Source organism: Mycteria americana, chromosome 14 (genome assembly GCF_035582795.1).
Source record: "Mycteria americana isolate JAX WOST 10 ecotype Jacksonville Zoo and Gardens chromosome 14, USCA_MyAme_1.0, whole genome shotgun sequence".
Classification (NCBI taxonomy): Eukaryota; Metazoa; Chordata; class Aves; order Ciconiiformes; family Ciconiidae; genus Mycteria; species Mycteria americana.
In genome coordinates this window covers 15,839,277-15,852,241 of record NC_134378.1, presented here as the reverse complement: position 1 = coordinate 15,852,241, position 12,965 = coordinate 15,839,277, and the positions used below count along the sequence as shown (strand labels likewise).

General features: G+C 40.8%; 1 protein-coding gene across 1 annotated transcript in view; it reads left to right on the top strand.

The window, feature by feature from the left end:
* The window catches only part of NKAIN4 (sodium/potassium transporting ATPase interacting 4), a 51,626-nt gene extending 41,464 nt beyond the window's left edge, over positions 1 to 10,162 (top strand). Inside the window, exons 5-7 of the mRNA XM_075517581.1 lie at positions 1,522 to 1,582; positions 4,750 to 4,834; positions 10,134 to 10,162. Coding sequence (XP_075373696.1) covers positions 1,522 to 1,582; positions 4,750 to 4,834; positions 10,134 to 10,143 — 156 coding nt within the window. The 3' untranslated portion in view covers positions 10,144 to 10,162. The remainder of the gene's footprint in view (positions 1 to 1,521; positions 1,583 to 4,749; positions 4,835 to 10,133) is intronic.
* Positions 10,163 to 12,965: the final 2,803 nt, after the last annotated feature.

Genomic DNA, 12,965 nt, shown 5'->3' with positions numbered 1-12,965 from the left:
TTGTCAGGGAGAGCTGGAGAAATCACGAATGCCTTATAACTTCCCCAGTAGAAATCTCATTATCTTGCCTTTTGTTTTCTGGTGTGATGTATTTTTCTGTCATATTAAAAATGAATGGACTCTACTTTTCAAGCCCTACCATGCATCATTCTGTCTTCCCTTAGAGTGAGTCACTGTATGTTACATTCTAACTCTTGTTCAAAAGAATTGAGTTCACAGTGGAAAACAATTATGTCTCACAATAACTTTACTAATACCGTTACTGTCAACCAAGATCTCGCTAGGTGGGGTGTTATGTAAAGATGTAAAATGAAGGATGGAGAGGATATTTGATTAACAGGAAGAAGGCAAAGCGAAATAAAACCCTGCTGGATCTAGAATGCTTAACTCCCGTAGTACCAGAAGTTTGTTTCTCTATTCAGGCTGAGTAACAACTTGCTACTGAAACAGGATGAGGCAGTTCTGATGCTTTAGAGCTTCTACAAACCACCAACTAAGGACAGACCCACCAGGCTACTTTAAATTGCTTTTTTAATGTTCAGTCTAGTTTTCTGCTCTAAAGACTGCTCTGAGCAGTGGGTTGACATAAGGGCCACACCATGCCAGGATGGCTGTTATTTGAGAGGCACCCTATTGTTTTACTGCTCCTTCCCTGCTTCTATCTGCTCCCCAGGAGGTGGCAATTTACTGCTAACCTATGCAATTTCTGAATTAAGACCATCGCTATCATCTTGGCTGTTTCTCAGTGTGCTCTGGCCCATTTACTTTGCAGGCCCAATGCTTGATTAGTCCATGCAGAAGTGTTTATTCTCCAAAGATAGAAAGAACCTTAGAAATTGTAGAGCTAGAGTAAGACTGGGATTTCTTTCCAATGAATTTTTGATCTCCAAGCCTAAGTTACTAAAGATTTCAGTGTCTCTGAACATTGCTGCCAGTACATCACCAGTTTTATGGTTAACTAAGTTTCTATCTATCTCATCTGCATAAAAACTACTCACATCTTGTCGGTAGCTCCTGCACCAAAGTAATTTCTTTTCCTTTGCATACCCCTTATGACAGCAATACAGAGCTGATGAGTTCTTGTCCCTGGACCTCTGTTAATAAAACCTATCCCTGTATGTCTGTCCTGTACGTAGTCATCTGTCTAAAATGTTACATAAGGCACTCACCTGCATCCTCATCACTTCTTACAGGGAGTAAACTTAGCATGGTAGTTTCAGTGCCAACAAAGCGAGCCCATGTTCTTGCCAATCATTCTAGCAACAGCAGGCTGCTACTCTGAAGGTGAGGATGGGTCTTGCAGGTTTTTAGTTTGGACCTCTGAGTATGCCGCAGCAGTGCCTTCCCTTAAGCCTACACCTGCACCCCCTACCTTACAGCAAATATGACTTGGCTCCACCATTACAGTAACGCTGCACTGCCAAGTTGACCGTAAATGTTGGCTGTTGAAGTTGTGCCAAGTGGGTTTTGACCAGTCTTGCAAGATTGATACTAAAATGATTTATTCTCTCTATTTTCCAGCTGGTGGGCTTTGTCTATGCCTGTTACGTTGTTAGTGTTTTTACAGAAGAAGAAGACAGCTGTAAGTATTTATCAACAGATCCCTTGGCAAAGGTTTTATTAAATTTTATTTCTCTCTCAGATGTTTGTCTGTCAGGACTGAGTTGCTATCAGACTTGTTTCCATCTCGCCATCTATGTGATATGGCACTACCTACCTTTAAAGGATCAGCTATTTTTACTGTGAGGTGTGTTTTTTTTCACCATGTCTTAGATGCTGTAATTCTGCTACTCTTTCAGCCCCAAAAAGCTTGATGTTGGCTGTTGGCTCAGGCTAGGCTTTAGAGAAACTGGGCAGCTTCTTCTCTTCTCAAGCTTGTATAACTTAATGCCACTGAAATATTACCATTCGTTGTAAATAGGAGTACCTACAACAAAGAATAGAGCCCAGTACTCAAGTAGGCCACCTGCTGAGTATCGTATGCCACAAGCCGAGGATGAAGCAGAGCATGAGATTTCTTGCCAAGAACCAACCTGACCACTTAATTTAAAAGCAGGGGAAGTACTGTATCTGAATTACAAGAAGGAGGAAGGAGCTGACTCTCTCATGTTTGGTATACAAATATCTTGCGTGTCATGACACGTGTCAGAGAAGAGCAAAGACTCAGAGGAATCACATGGGTGGTTGAGTCTGCGGGACCCATCCAGATATCTGTAACTCAGTCCTGGATTACTTTGCTCTTCTAAAGCTCCCTTTCAGAGCGGTAAGTTTGCAAACAAAAGAACAGATGCACAGGGTTGAAATAAATGTGAAGTCTGATTTTCCTGGCAATGTGTTGCCTTTCTGTGTTTGAATTCTCAGCATGTTTGAATCGGTAAAGTCTTACTGAAATCAACGGGTCTAGGCCAGTTTACTCCAGGTAAGGATCTGATCCAAAGGCTTTATATCCAAGTACCACTTCTTTAAGACGTTCATTAGGTTTGTGCAAGTAGCTTTGTTGTTTTAAAGAGCAGCTGGCATGGATTTTAGCTGAAAAACAACAGCTTTGAACAGAATATTTGAAAGTATGTGAAGAATGTTGATTTCATAGGAGTGAGAGGAGATGCATTTGCTTATCTGACTTGTCCTCATGTTTTTCCTGTTGCTTCCTGCATGGCTGAACTCATTTTACTGACTTTATTGATCATTTGTTTAGAGCTTGGCAGTGCACTTAGCGGAAGTGCTACATTATAAGTAATATTTTAAAAAATACCCTATAGCTTTTCTATTAGCTAAATAGCTTGAGTTCTGAGCCCCTTTTGAATATTGTAAAGTAATAACTTGACAGACCTCATTTTTATAGTAGGGATTTTATAGTAGGGATCAGCCACATGGAAGGAAGCATTATCTAGAAACACAGAGCTGTTAATTTCAGGATACATATTTTTTTTCCACTAACAAATTCCTTTTCCCTCCCAGTTTCCCAGCTTGGAGTTAAAATGCCAGCTTGAATAATTAACAATGACAAACCATCAATATTTGACACTCACAGTGGTAGATCCTTCCAGTGACCTGAACAAATTTGAGCCGCGTTTTAATTTTCTCTTCCATTTGTGGTTTCCTTTACATGTTGCTTTGATATGCAGCATGCAGTAATTATAAGTGCTGAGGCACATTAACGAGGAAGCTCACGCTAACGTGATTTTCATGAGAAAACACAGCAGTAGGGATCTACTAATGCTGAATTGTGGGCAAGAATATTTTAGATGTGTTAATGCACTTTAATATATTGCAACAGTGAACCACAGTTAAGAGTTTTTTTAAGTGACTTGGATGTTGGGTGCTCAGATGATAGGACTTTTGTTTGTTCAAGGTACTAAACAGTTACTGAAAATTGCAATTCTTTAAGGTTTCCTTATTTAGACATTCCACAACTGAGGTAATATAGTTAGTATCCATTTTTTAAAACTGAAGACTGTCATGATTTTAAAATACTCAAACATTTTCAAAGTGGCTGAGAAAAGGTCAAGTCTCACTGGAACTACTGGGAATTATCCCCCCAGTTAACTTAGAACCTCTACAGATTTTGCCCATTAACTGACAGCTGTTCCAAAATCACAGTATCAGCATGAAGCTATCCATCAAGATGGAATTTGTGAGAACATGTTGTCCTTGGGTTTCTAAATATATTTTGAGGGGTTTTTCTTTCACTTCCAATATATTTAGTAAATATTTTTTCTATTGTTTGTTCATTAAAAAAAATACTAAAACTCTTTAGCTAAAATTTAAAATAATAGTGCCACCTTCAGGAAAGAAAAATAAACAGGCATTTATGTAGTTAATAAGACTCTCCAGTTATTTTTAAATGGCATTTGGACCAGGTAGCTTTCACACTTCCAAACAAAATGCACTAACTTGGCAGCAAAAAGTAGTCGAAGCTGGATCTATTTTAAAGGTTTCTGCAAGGCCTACTAGGTCAGTCACAAATCACACCACATCATACCCCTGCTGCCCTGGCTATGTTGGCCAGCTCAATAATATAGACTTGGCCTAATTTCAGAGGAACTGAGAGAGACTTGGAAAATTCTTCTATGGTTACTAAGGGAATTGTCACTTAAAACTTTCCTTGTTTAGTTACATTGCCCTTATGTGAATACTGGAGAAGGGAAGCATTGTTCCTATTTGTATACAATTAAAAGAAATTGAGTTGGCAGAGGGGACGTGAAAAATATCAGAGCTGAAGATAATGAGGTATTTGCAGTTTTCCAAAGCTGCTGTTGTCTGTCTTGCAGGAAAGACAAGTGTGGCAAGAAAATTCCCACTTGACTATATAACCTTCACAGGGATTACTGTGCTGCCAACTCCTCTGCTGGCATTCACTCACAAGCTGTTCCCCAGCTTCCTTCTTTCAGCACATCGCTGAATGGCTGAGGCTTTGTCAGCTCTCGAGTGAAGTCACAGCATGGTGGCAATATCCAAGGAGGCTGAGGGAGGCCCTCTTGTTTTTCTGGAGTCTTTTGTTAGCTCTGTGCTTTAAGTCTTGTGTTAGCTGAATCTCCTCCTTGGCACACTTGCCCATCCCAGGAGATCCTGGAAAAGAGGTCTGTACAGGCAGAGATTTCCACCAGGCAATCCATACCTGAAAAATCATTCTTCTGTTATCTCACTGATTTTTGTGTTATGCCATGACATGCACCAACTTTCTCTTTCGTTTCCTTTCAACTTTCTGGCCATGTTTGTTTGTTTATTTGAGTTTTGATTTTTTTTCAGTTGATTTCATTGGTGGATTTGATCCATTTCCTCTCTACCATGTCAATGAAAAACCCACCAACCTTTTGTTCAAGCAGACATACCTGTAAGTATCATTTCCTGTGCTAAGAGGCTATGCCTGCCTCTTAGTTTTATGGCTCAAGGGTGCCACAGCTTTGGGTTTTTTCCTCCTTGCAGGTCAATTTCTCCAGCAGGCTTTTCAGGCATGGAAAGAATGAGCAAGTGGACACCAAAAGGGGTGAAACTGCCTCTGCTCAGCCCCAGGTTGCTAGGGTGCAGCTGGTGTTGCTGTACTTGGCTTATGGCAGTGCTGTTTGATAGGAAGCAGTGGGGCCAGCTGTAGGATGTTACTGTAAACAAACTACTGGATGCGTTTTCCTTGAAGAAAGCAGAGAGGCTTTTCAGCAGTGAATGGTGCCCAAGCAGGTAAAGGTAGGAGCTGTGAGGAAGGAAGAGTCAGCCTCAGCGGATGCTGAGAGTCAGCCATAGCAATAGCAGAATATGATTCTCAATCTCAAGGTTAAATTGTGGTCTGTCAGGCAGAACCTCAATGACAGATCTCTACTGGGGTAAAATTTATGCAACATCCAGTTATCTCAGATGTATTTTAGCTCTGTGGACAGACAGTCATAACTGAACTCTGACCTATACATCCACGCAATTTTGATCACTGGCCATGTCTTTGTCACCCTCCAATAATCTTCTCATGGTAGCACCACAAAATTTGACGCTATCTTGGGTACAGGGTCTCCCTCTTTCTGCCTGTACTTCTACAGAACCTGTAGGGTACAAGGCTAACACACCAGTGAATTAAATTAAACCAAGCATTAGACAGTTTGTATGCTGGATGGCACAGGTTTGCTCTTGAGGTTTCATTTAATTTCTTTTTTAAAATTCTGTTGCCTATAAGAACAGAGGCTTCTACGTGTGGGGCATCTCAAGAGTTCAGCCGAGAGCAGGGAGCAGAGAGGGGAGTTGTCCACAGCAGCTCCTCTCGTACCACTAATAGAGATCCATTGTTGAATTCCAGCTTCTGATAATCCCTTCCCCTTGCTGAAGGCACAAGATCACACTTTCATGCAGTCCACTTAAAAGCTGGTTCTTAATGAGATTCTCAAACATAAAGGCCAGTATTATCTGTTTAAAGCTGCAATAAGATCTGAATTTTTGATACTCCTTAAATCAAGCTGCAAGAAGGCAGTTCAATGTGCAGAAATTTTTTAAAGCAGCTGCTAAGGGAGGTTTTTTTGGGGGGAATGTTACCAGAGTCCTGCTGAAAAGAAGGATGTGAGGATGGGGGAGAAAAGTGGGGCTGAGGGAAGAAAAACTGCCCCCAAATAGATTTGTAGATGTGCCCCTCTAATGTATATGGACTTACCCTCCACTTTGTCACTGCAGCACACGACCAGGAGAACAAGTCATTTTTGCAAAGCAGTTAAATTCCCTGTAAGTTTGGGGGTGCAATAGCATTACTAGAAGGGATGCTACAGGAGATTAAATATTGATTTCCCTCTCATTTTGTCACAGTGGGATGGAATTTTCCATAGTCTGCAGAAGCCATGGAGCTTTAAGCACCTCCCTGATTTACTAGCTTGATACAGCAGCGTGCTGAAGAAACATCACACTTTTACAGTATGAGGCTTGAGCTGTTTTTTCTTAAAATGACAAATTCTGTTTGTGAAAGAAGCTCGTACTTATAAATGAAGTTTTCTATATGGTGAAGTTTTCTATATGGGGAGATTGTAATATGAACAGAAGCTAGCAACATAGAACTTCCTTACAGGGGTCTCAGTAAGATGGTAAGCTACTAATGAAGTACACAGATAATTTTGTTGTTCTTCAGTCCCATTCTTCCGACCATCACTTATCTATTGATAGCTTCTGCCAGCACAATATAATATTTCTTTCTTGCTAAGGGGAGATGAAAACAGCTGCTGAGCAGTAGATAGGGTGACCCTCTATAAATTTCACAGCAGCCACCAAATAGCAATGTTTGTTTATTTATTTCAGCCTAGCTCTTGCCTTTCTTCCACATGTATCAATGGGAGTGAGAGGAGGAATGGATACTTGATTCTCAACTAACAATGCCATGGAGTTTTTCAGGCTGGGGCACCGAGTCCCAGATGCCCTTGTCCTGCTGTGAAAATCATTTCATGATGACTGAAGGCATTTTCTTTTTTTATATCCTGTTCAAGAAGATGCAAAAAAACAAATACATCCAACTTCTTTCAAGTTTAAATTTGCAGAACAGCTAGGAGTCAGGAACATGGACTCTCTGTTTTTGACTCCTTTTTGTTGAAGGAAAATGCTGAATGAAGCCAAATCCATTCTACAGCTACTGACTTAGAGCTAACTGCAACCATGAACTTTCATTTTAGGATGGTATCACCCCATTGTCAGTAGTCAGCTGCTCTCCCAATAATGCACTTGCCCTGCTGCCACAACTCTCTAACAGGATCACTTGCCTTCATTCCCTAATGGAATTATCCCATTTACTCCAGCTTTATCTATCCTTTTCTGACAAGATCATACTCTTTCCTCTCCTCCCAGTGTGCCCTTTCCCTGGTCCTGGCTTGCATTTTTCCCTAGTCTCTCTTCTTCATCTCTCCAAATTTATGAATTTTCATAGATCTGAAGGTCCCACAGAACAATGCCATTGACCTAGACTGATGTGCACAGCTTAAGTCCAAGACCAACCCCCATAACCTCTGTATCAAGCATACAGCCTATGAGTTAGATAACTTTTAAATATGCTGTCACAGTTCAAAGATATTAAAGGGAGACTGCTGTGTTCCTTGGCAGCCTCCTTCAGTGGTTATCAGCTGCTGAATTCAGCATTCAAAACATACACCCCATTTCTGGCCTTCAGCTTCCATCCACTGCACTGAAAAAAGTTCTTAAATACCTTTGCCTCCTAGTAGGAAGGAAAAAACATGTCCTCAAACTATTACTGATAATAGACACTTCCAGACCACAATCCAGTTATCTCCCAGCCTTATCATGGTAATCTACTGACCTCCTTGACTTCAGCTGCAAGTCTCCAGTTAGTGGAAAACCTTGCAAATTATCAATAGCCAGGTGTTATTTTTCTTTTTTAAAAAAAAAAAGCCAACAACAGCAACAAAAAAACAACCAAGTTTTGTACTGTTGCTTAAAGGCATGATTTAAGTGTGCTTCATCTTAATTAGCACCTCCACCACTCACACTGCAACAATGAAATTCTATAAATACAGTTATTTCTATTTCAGGTTCCACAACTGCTTCTGTTCTACATTTCATCGACTCCAGGGGGGGGTTGGTTGTGATAGTTCCTATTTCAAGTCACAAGCTTAAGTAAAAGAAACTCAAATTATCATTAAAAAATTGTTCTGGAAGTTTTAGTGTAATAGAATTACCCTTAATCTTACTGCCGCTTACCAATCAAGGCACTGCACTAATTATTTAATAATAATTTCTTAGGAATCTTGAGAGAAGATACGCTAAAGTCTTCAATGCATGAGTTTCTGGGTCAAAGTACTTAGCCAAAGGATAATAAATCACTTACTGAAAACCAAAGTTATTCTCCTGAGGCCAAAAGGGAACATTTCCAATGAGTTTTCAGGAAGGAAAGGCTGAGCTCTTACCCCTCCCTTAGCTGAAGCTCAAATTCAGGCCATGCCTGCTTGCACCACTGTCTCCTCTTAGGCTGCACAGGACAGGACATCAGCTCCAGGTTGCTTTTCTTCTTGTTCACTTGTAGTAACAGAATTCTTATCATTTGAGGCAAGGGAGTATTCATGCACCGATAACTGTGGAAGGGTTAACCAAGACAGCTTTGAAGTTCCTGACTAAAGCTGTTATCTCCGAGTACCCTGCAATACCTGCCAAGACAGTAGGAGGCCCAGATCATCATAATCATTTGTCAGCACTTCCTGCCTGCTGCATCCATTCAGTCTTTTGACATCATTCTCTGGATTTGTTTCAGAAAGAAGCACTGTGCAATCTCAATTATAAAGCAGAATAGTCTCAAAGCATGATTTTGTACATGATTCAGTGCTAAATCAAGAACCTGCTGGATGACAGGAGGTAGACTATTTATTTAAAAGGTAGAGAGATAGGCAATAGATCTCCCTGCCTTTTAAGACTGTATTTATAAGGCCAAGCAGCGAATTGCACAGTTGTGAGGCTCTTGTCCATAACACTAACTGATCTGGCACCCCAAGTACTATACTACATTTATGGCTTAAGAGCTTTAATTTGATTTTAGTTGTGTAGCCAGATTTCACTGACTGCTTTCCTCAGATCTACCAGTTAGAAAGGACCATAGGGCAACATAGGGTGTGACTTTTATCAGATGCAGACTTCAGCATTGACAGGGTAGCACCAGGAGGTATTGGTTAATTGAATGATCTAAGGCTCCAGTTGGTGATTACTCACTTTAATACTCCCTAATCAATTCTTTTGTGGTGCTGTCTGTCTGCTAGCCATAGGCATGAAGCAGCTGTGAGCATGCAGCATTAAAGGACTAGACCCCATGTAACAGTCATCCACTTATAGGCTGAAAGTAGGTTCTTCAGTAGATCAACTGACAACTGATAGGTACAAGTACCTAAATAACATTCTTCAATTAAAAAAAAAAATCAAAATCCAGACTGAAACACGGGGGGGGGGGGGGGGGGGGGGGGGGAGAAGAAACTAAACTCCTTTAGGATTGTTTTCCCCTCCAAACTTTGCTTGATGACCAGAATACTTTACAAAAGAAACTTTTAAACAGGAAAAAAAAATCCCACTTTGTTTTGAGGACAGAAAAAACACAAAACAAAATGCTCCTGCTTTTCTTTCTAGGTAGACTTTTTCCCAAACAAACAATTTGCTGAATATCAACAGGAATTTGCAAACTGTTTTGATCAACCTGAAGCTGCCTATTTAAGAGGTGATGTCTCAGCTGAAAACATTCACTCATCTTTACTGCTGGCTACAAAAGTAGATCTGCTTATACTGCTGCATCTACACAAAAAGCACATCACTGCAATTGCAAGAAGCTACTTTATTCTAGAGATGACCCCTAGCTTTTAAAATTCCTAACCAGATTTTAGGCAGCTCTAAACGCTGAGGATACATAGATCTAACACTTTGGCTCATATCTATTCCTTAGTCTAACTGCAGTATATTCAGGTCTGGTATATGCATAACATTCTTTCCAGACTTGAAGACTACTTATCCACATTACCTCTGAGCTCTCAATCCTATTCCTCATCTGTAGCCAATCATATTTAAAAACCCAGAACAGGAAAAAAAAAAATTAAGTTTGTCCTCATTATTTCCACACCATTTCTGTTATCATAAGTAAGCAACTTAGTACTTGCTCCACATTGATGTCCTGCCTTCACTTTCCCCCCCCACAGGCCTGCGTAAATAAAGAGGAGCCAGAGGATGGATAAACCTTGCACTCCACCATCAAAAGTGCTGCAGGAAACAATCCCGTGGCCTGGATCTTTGGCAGAGGAAATGCAGGATGGTGAACTCCATTCCATTTTTTGTTCCTTGTCTTCTTTTCAAATGCAATGAATGTACATTGAAGAATGGCCATGTGGTTGGTTTTTAATTCTCCAAGTGCCCTGACAAACCATTCCTACCATAGCGTGGTGGTACTAACAAATAAATGGCACAGGCCTGAAGACCTCAGGCAGAACAAGTTCACCGACAGCCTCTCTCAAGAAATACAGTTGAAGTCGGAGCTGCTTCCTTGCACCAAGGATCCATAAAGAAGGAAGCACTGCATAACACCCTGGGACATTTCATCCGTTTTGTAGTTAGCTTCTTCCCCTTCTCCTTTCCCTTGTTCTGAAAAGAGCCTAAATCCCCTAACACAGCTTCATCCCCTCCCTGCCTGTATAGAACTAGGTGGGGGCTATTTACATTTGAGTTAGATGATTTTTTTTTTTTTTTTTTAAGTTATAGATGAGACCTCTTCCCTTCTTCCCCCCCACCCATCCAGGACTCCCTTCCTCATTCTCTATTCTTTAGACATGGTCAGCACCTTAGCAGTAGGCATTTGTCCTGGATTTCAGTGTTCTGGGACCTAACTCCTATAATGCTGAGCAGCTAAAAACTAGTACGAGCACCAAATCTTTACTCAGCATGGAGCTTAGCCCCATTTCAACACGCCAAGCCATTCTCAGAGCAGCTGTAGCTGACTCTGGGTTTGTCCATTTACATTACATTAACTCTGGTGTAGCCATATACACAGCTGAAGCTTGCTGCAGGACACTGGAAAATGCCTAATTCTTCATGGATCACAGATGTTTTTGTACCTGCCTTCTTCACCAAGCAGCCACACTTGTTCCAGGCACAAGCCTGGCAACATCCTGACAGAAGGGGTTTTTTGTGACAGGATAATTTTGAGGGGAAGGAATGGGCTGAAGGAAAGGGGGAATGCAAGTGTAATTAAGTTGCATTAATGAGCTGCGGCAATTAATTAAAACACAAACAAAAACCAATGTCAGTTCTGTTAGCTACATCTCCCAGCATGTTACATGCCAAGCAGAGAAAGAGCACTTGTCAGCCATCCGTGGCATTCTTTGGCTGGTACGTTCCAAGTGCTGTTGTAATTCTTTGTTGTCTTGCCTAATCTGTTTGAGATTACTTGGCATTTTTGAGTAATGCTTTTCAGAAGAGTCAAGCTAGAAGCCATGCTAGGGAGGGGAAGTGTGAAGGAAGAAATAAAAACATTAAGTGCTAAGTCAAAGACAGAATGATGCACCTTTCTTTGTCCCATTCCAAAGGGCCCAGGAGGCAAAATCCTCTTCTAGAAACCCAAAAATATAAGCACTAAGAGAACATTTTTTGTTTCTGTGCACTTTCATTCCAGATACTTACTGCAACCTAACATCATGAGTTCTGATCAGGTGCAGCTGTGAGTAAAAACATTGTATTCTACAGGTATTTTTCCTTCTTTTAGCCAGTAGAATCCATCGCTTCTGACTGAGCAGAACAGACAGCTGACAGTTGTGGTTTGGTACTAGTTCCATCATCCAAGGAAGAAAAAGCTCAACCCTCTTTAAAACAGCTCTGCATGACAAAACATAACTACCTCCCATATTAGTCAATACTGTGCCACTGCCAAGATAAAAAAATATCAGTGGAACACAAGCTACTACACCATTTAAACAGCATGCATAGCAGTGTGCTTACACAATCTTTGCACTTTCTCCACCTCTTCTTTGATTCAGTTCATTCCTACTTGCCCACCTGATGTTCCCCGGAGGGGCAGAAAAAGGAATGGAAGAATACATATCCTCTAGTCAATGAGATTGTTCCATGAAAGACTTCATTTATATAGGGCTTTTGAAATTAATCTTCCCTTTCCTCATCAGAAAACACTGACTTTACACTTTTTGGTTTACTATGATTTCTTTGAGGAAAAGAGAAATGTTGTCCATCAGACACCAGCATTCTTTATTGGCCTTGTTTGAGTGCAAGCAAAATTCAGCACAGACAGTGGAGAAAGCATGGTTTCAGCTTTGAACAGCCAAAGTGTTTCACTACTAGTTGCAAGAAGGAATTCTTCTAGATGGTAGTATGAAGTCAGAAGGAACTTTGAATTATTTTGAGGTCTGCATGTTTTTAACACTATACATCTTAAACTGACTGAGCCTTGATGCCACGTTTACTAAGAAAACTGATCAAAAATACTTGCCAAGTACTCTAAAGAGACTAAGCCTCAAACTATGCACTTAACAGCATGCCTCTCTAATACACACTGGTAAAGATCAATTAAATAAATACAAGTGTGATGACCAAGTAGCTCCATAACCACCACCCTTTGTTATGATGAACACAGGTAATTAAGTATCTTTTAATAGAATTAAAATAAAGGTTCAGGTAAGCCTATAATGTTTAGTATCAGTGACTGCCATAAATCATCAAAATCAGTCTGAGAAGAAAATAAGACAAGCTACCAAGGATCATATCCCACACTTAATTACCTCCTTTAGTTTTCATGAGCAGAGCCATTCATCCTTCATATTCTGACAACCCTTCTTCCTGGTCTGCCCATGCTAGACCTGCTCCAAGCATTGCAAGGTCATGCAGTGACCCTGTTCTTTTAGGGTAGGGACCCCCAGTCGTTTGCACCTCCAACCTGCTGTAGGAGCAGGGAGCAGCTGAAGGTTTTGCTCCCGTGGGTTCCCTCAGGGCCAGGTTCGGAGTGCCCTCTGTTGGGGACAGGCAGCGCT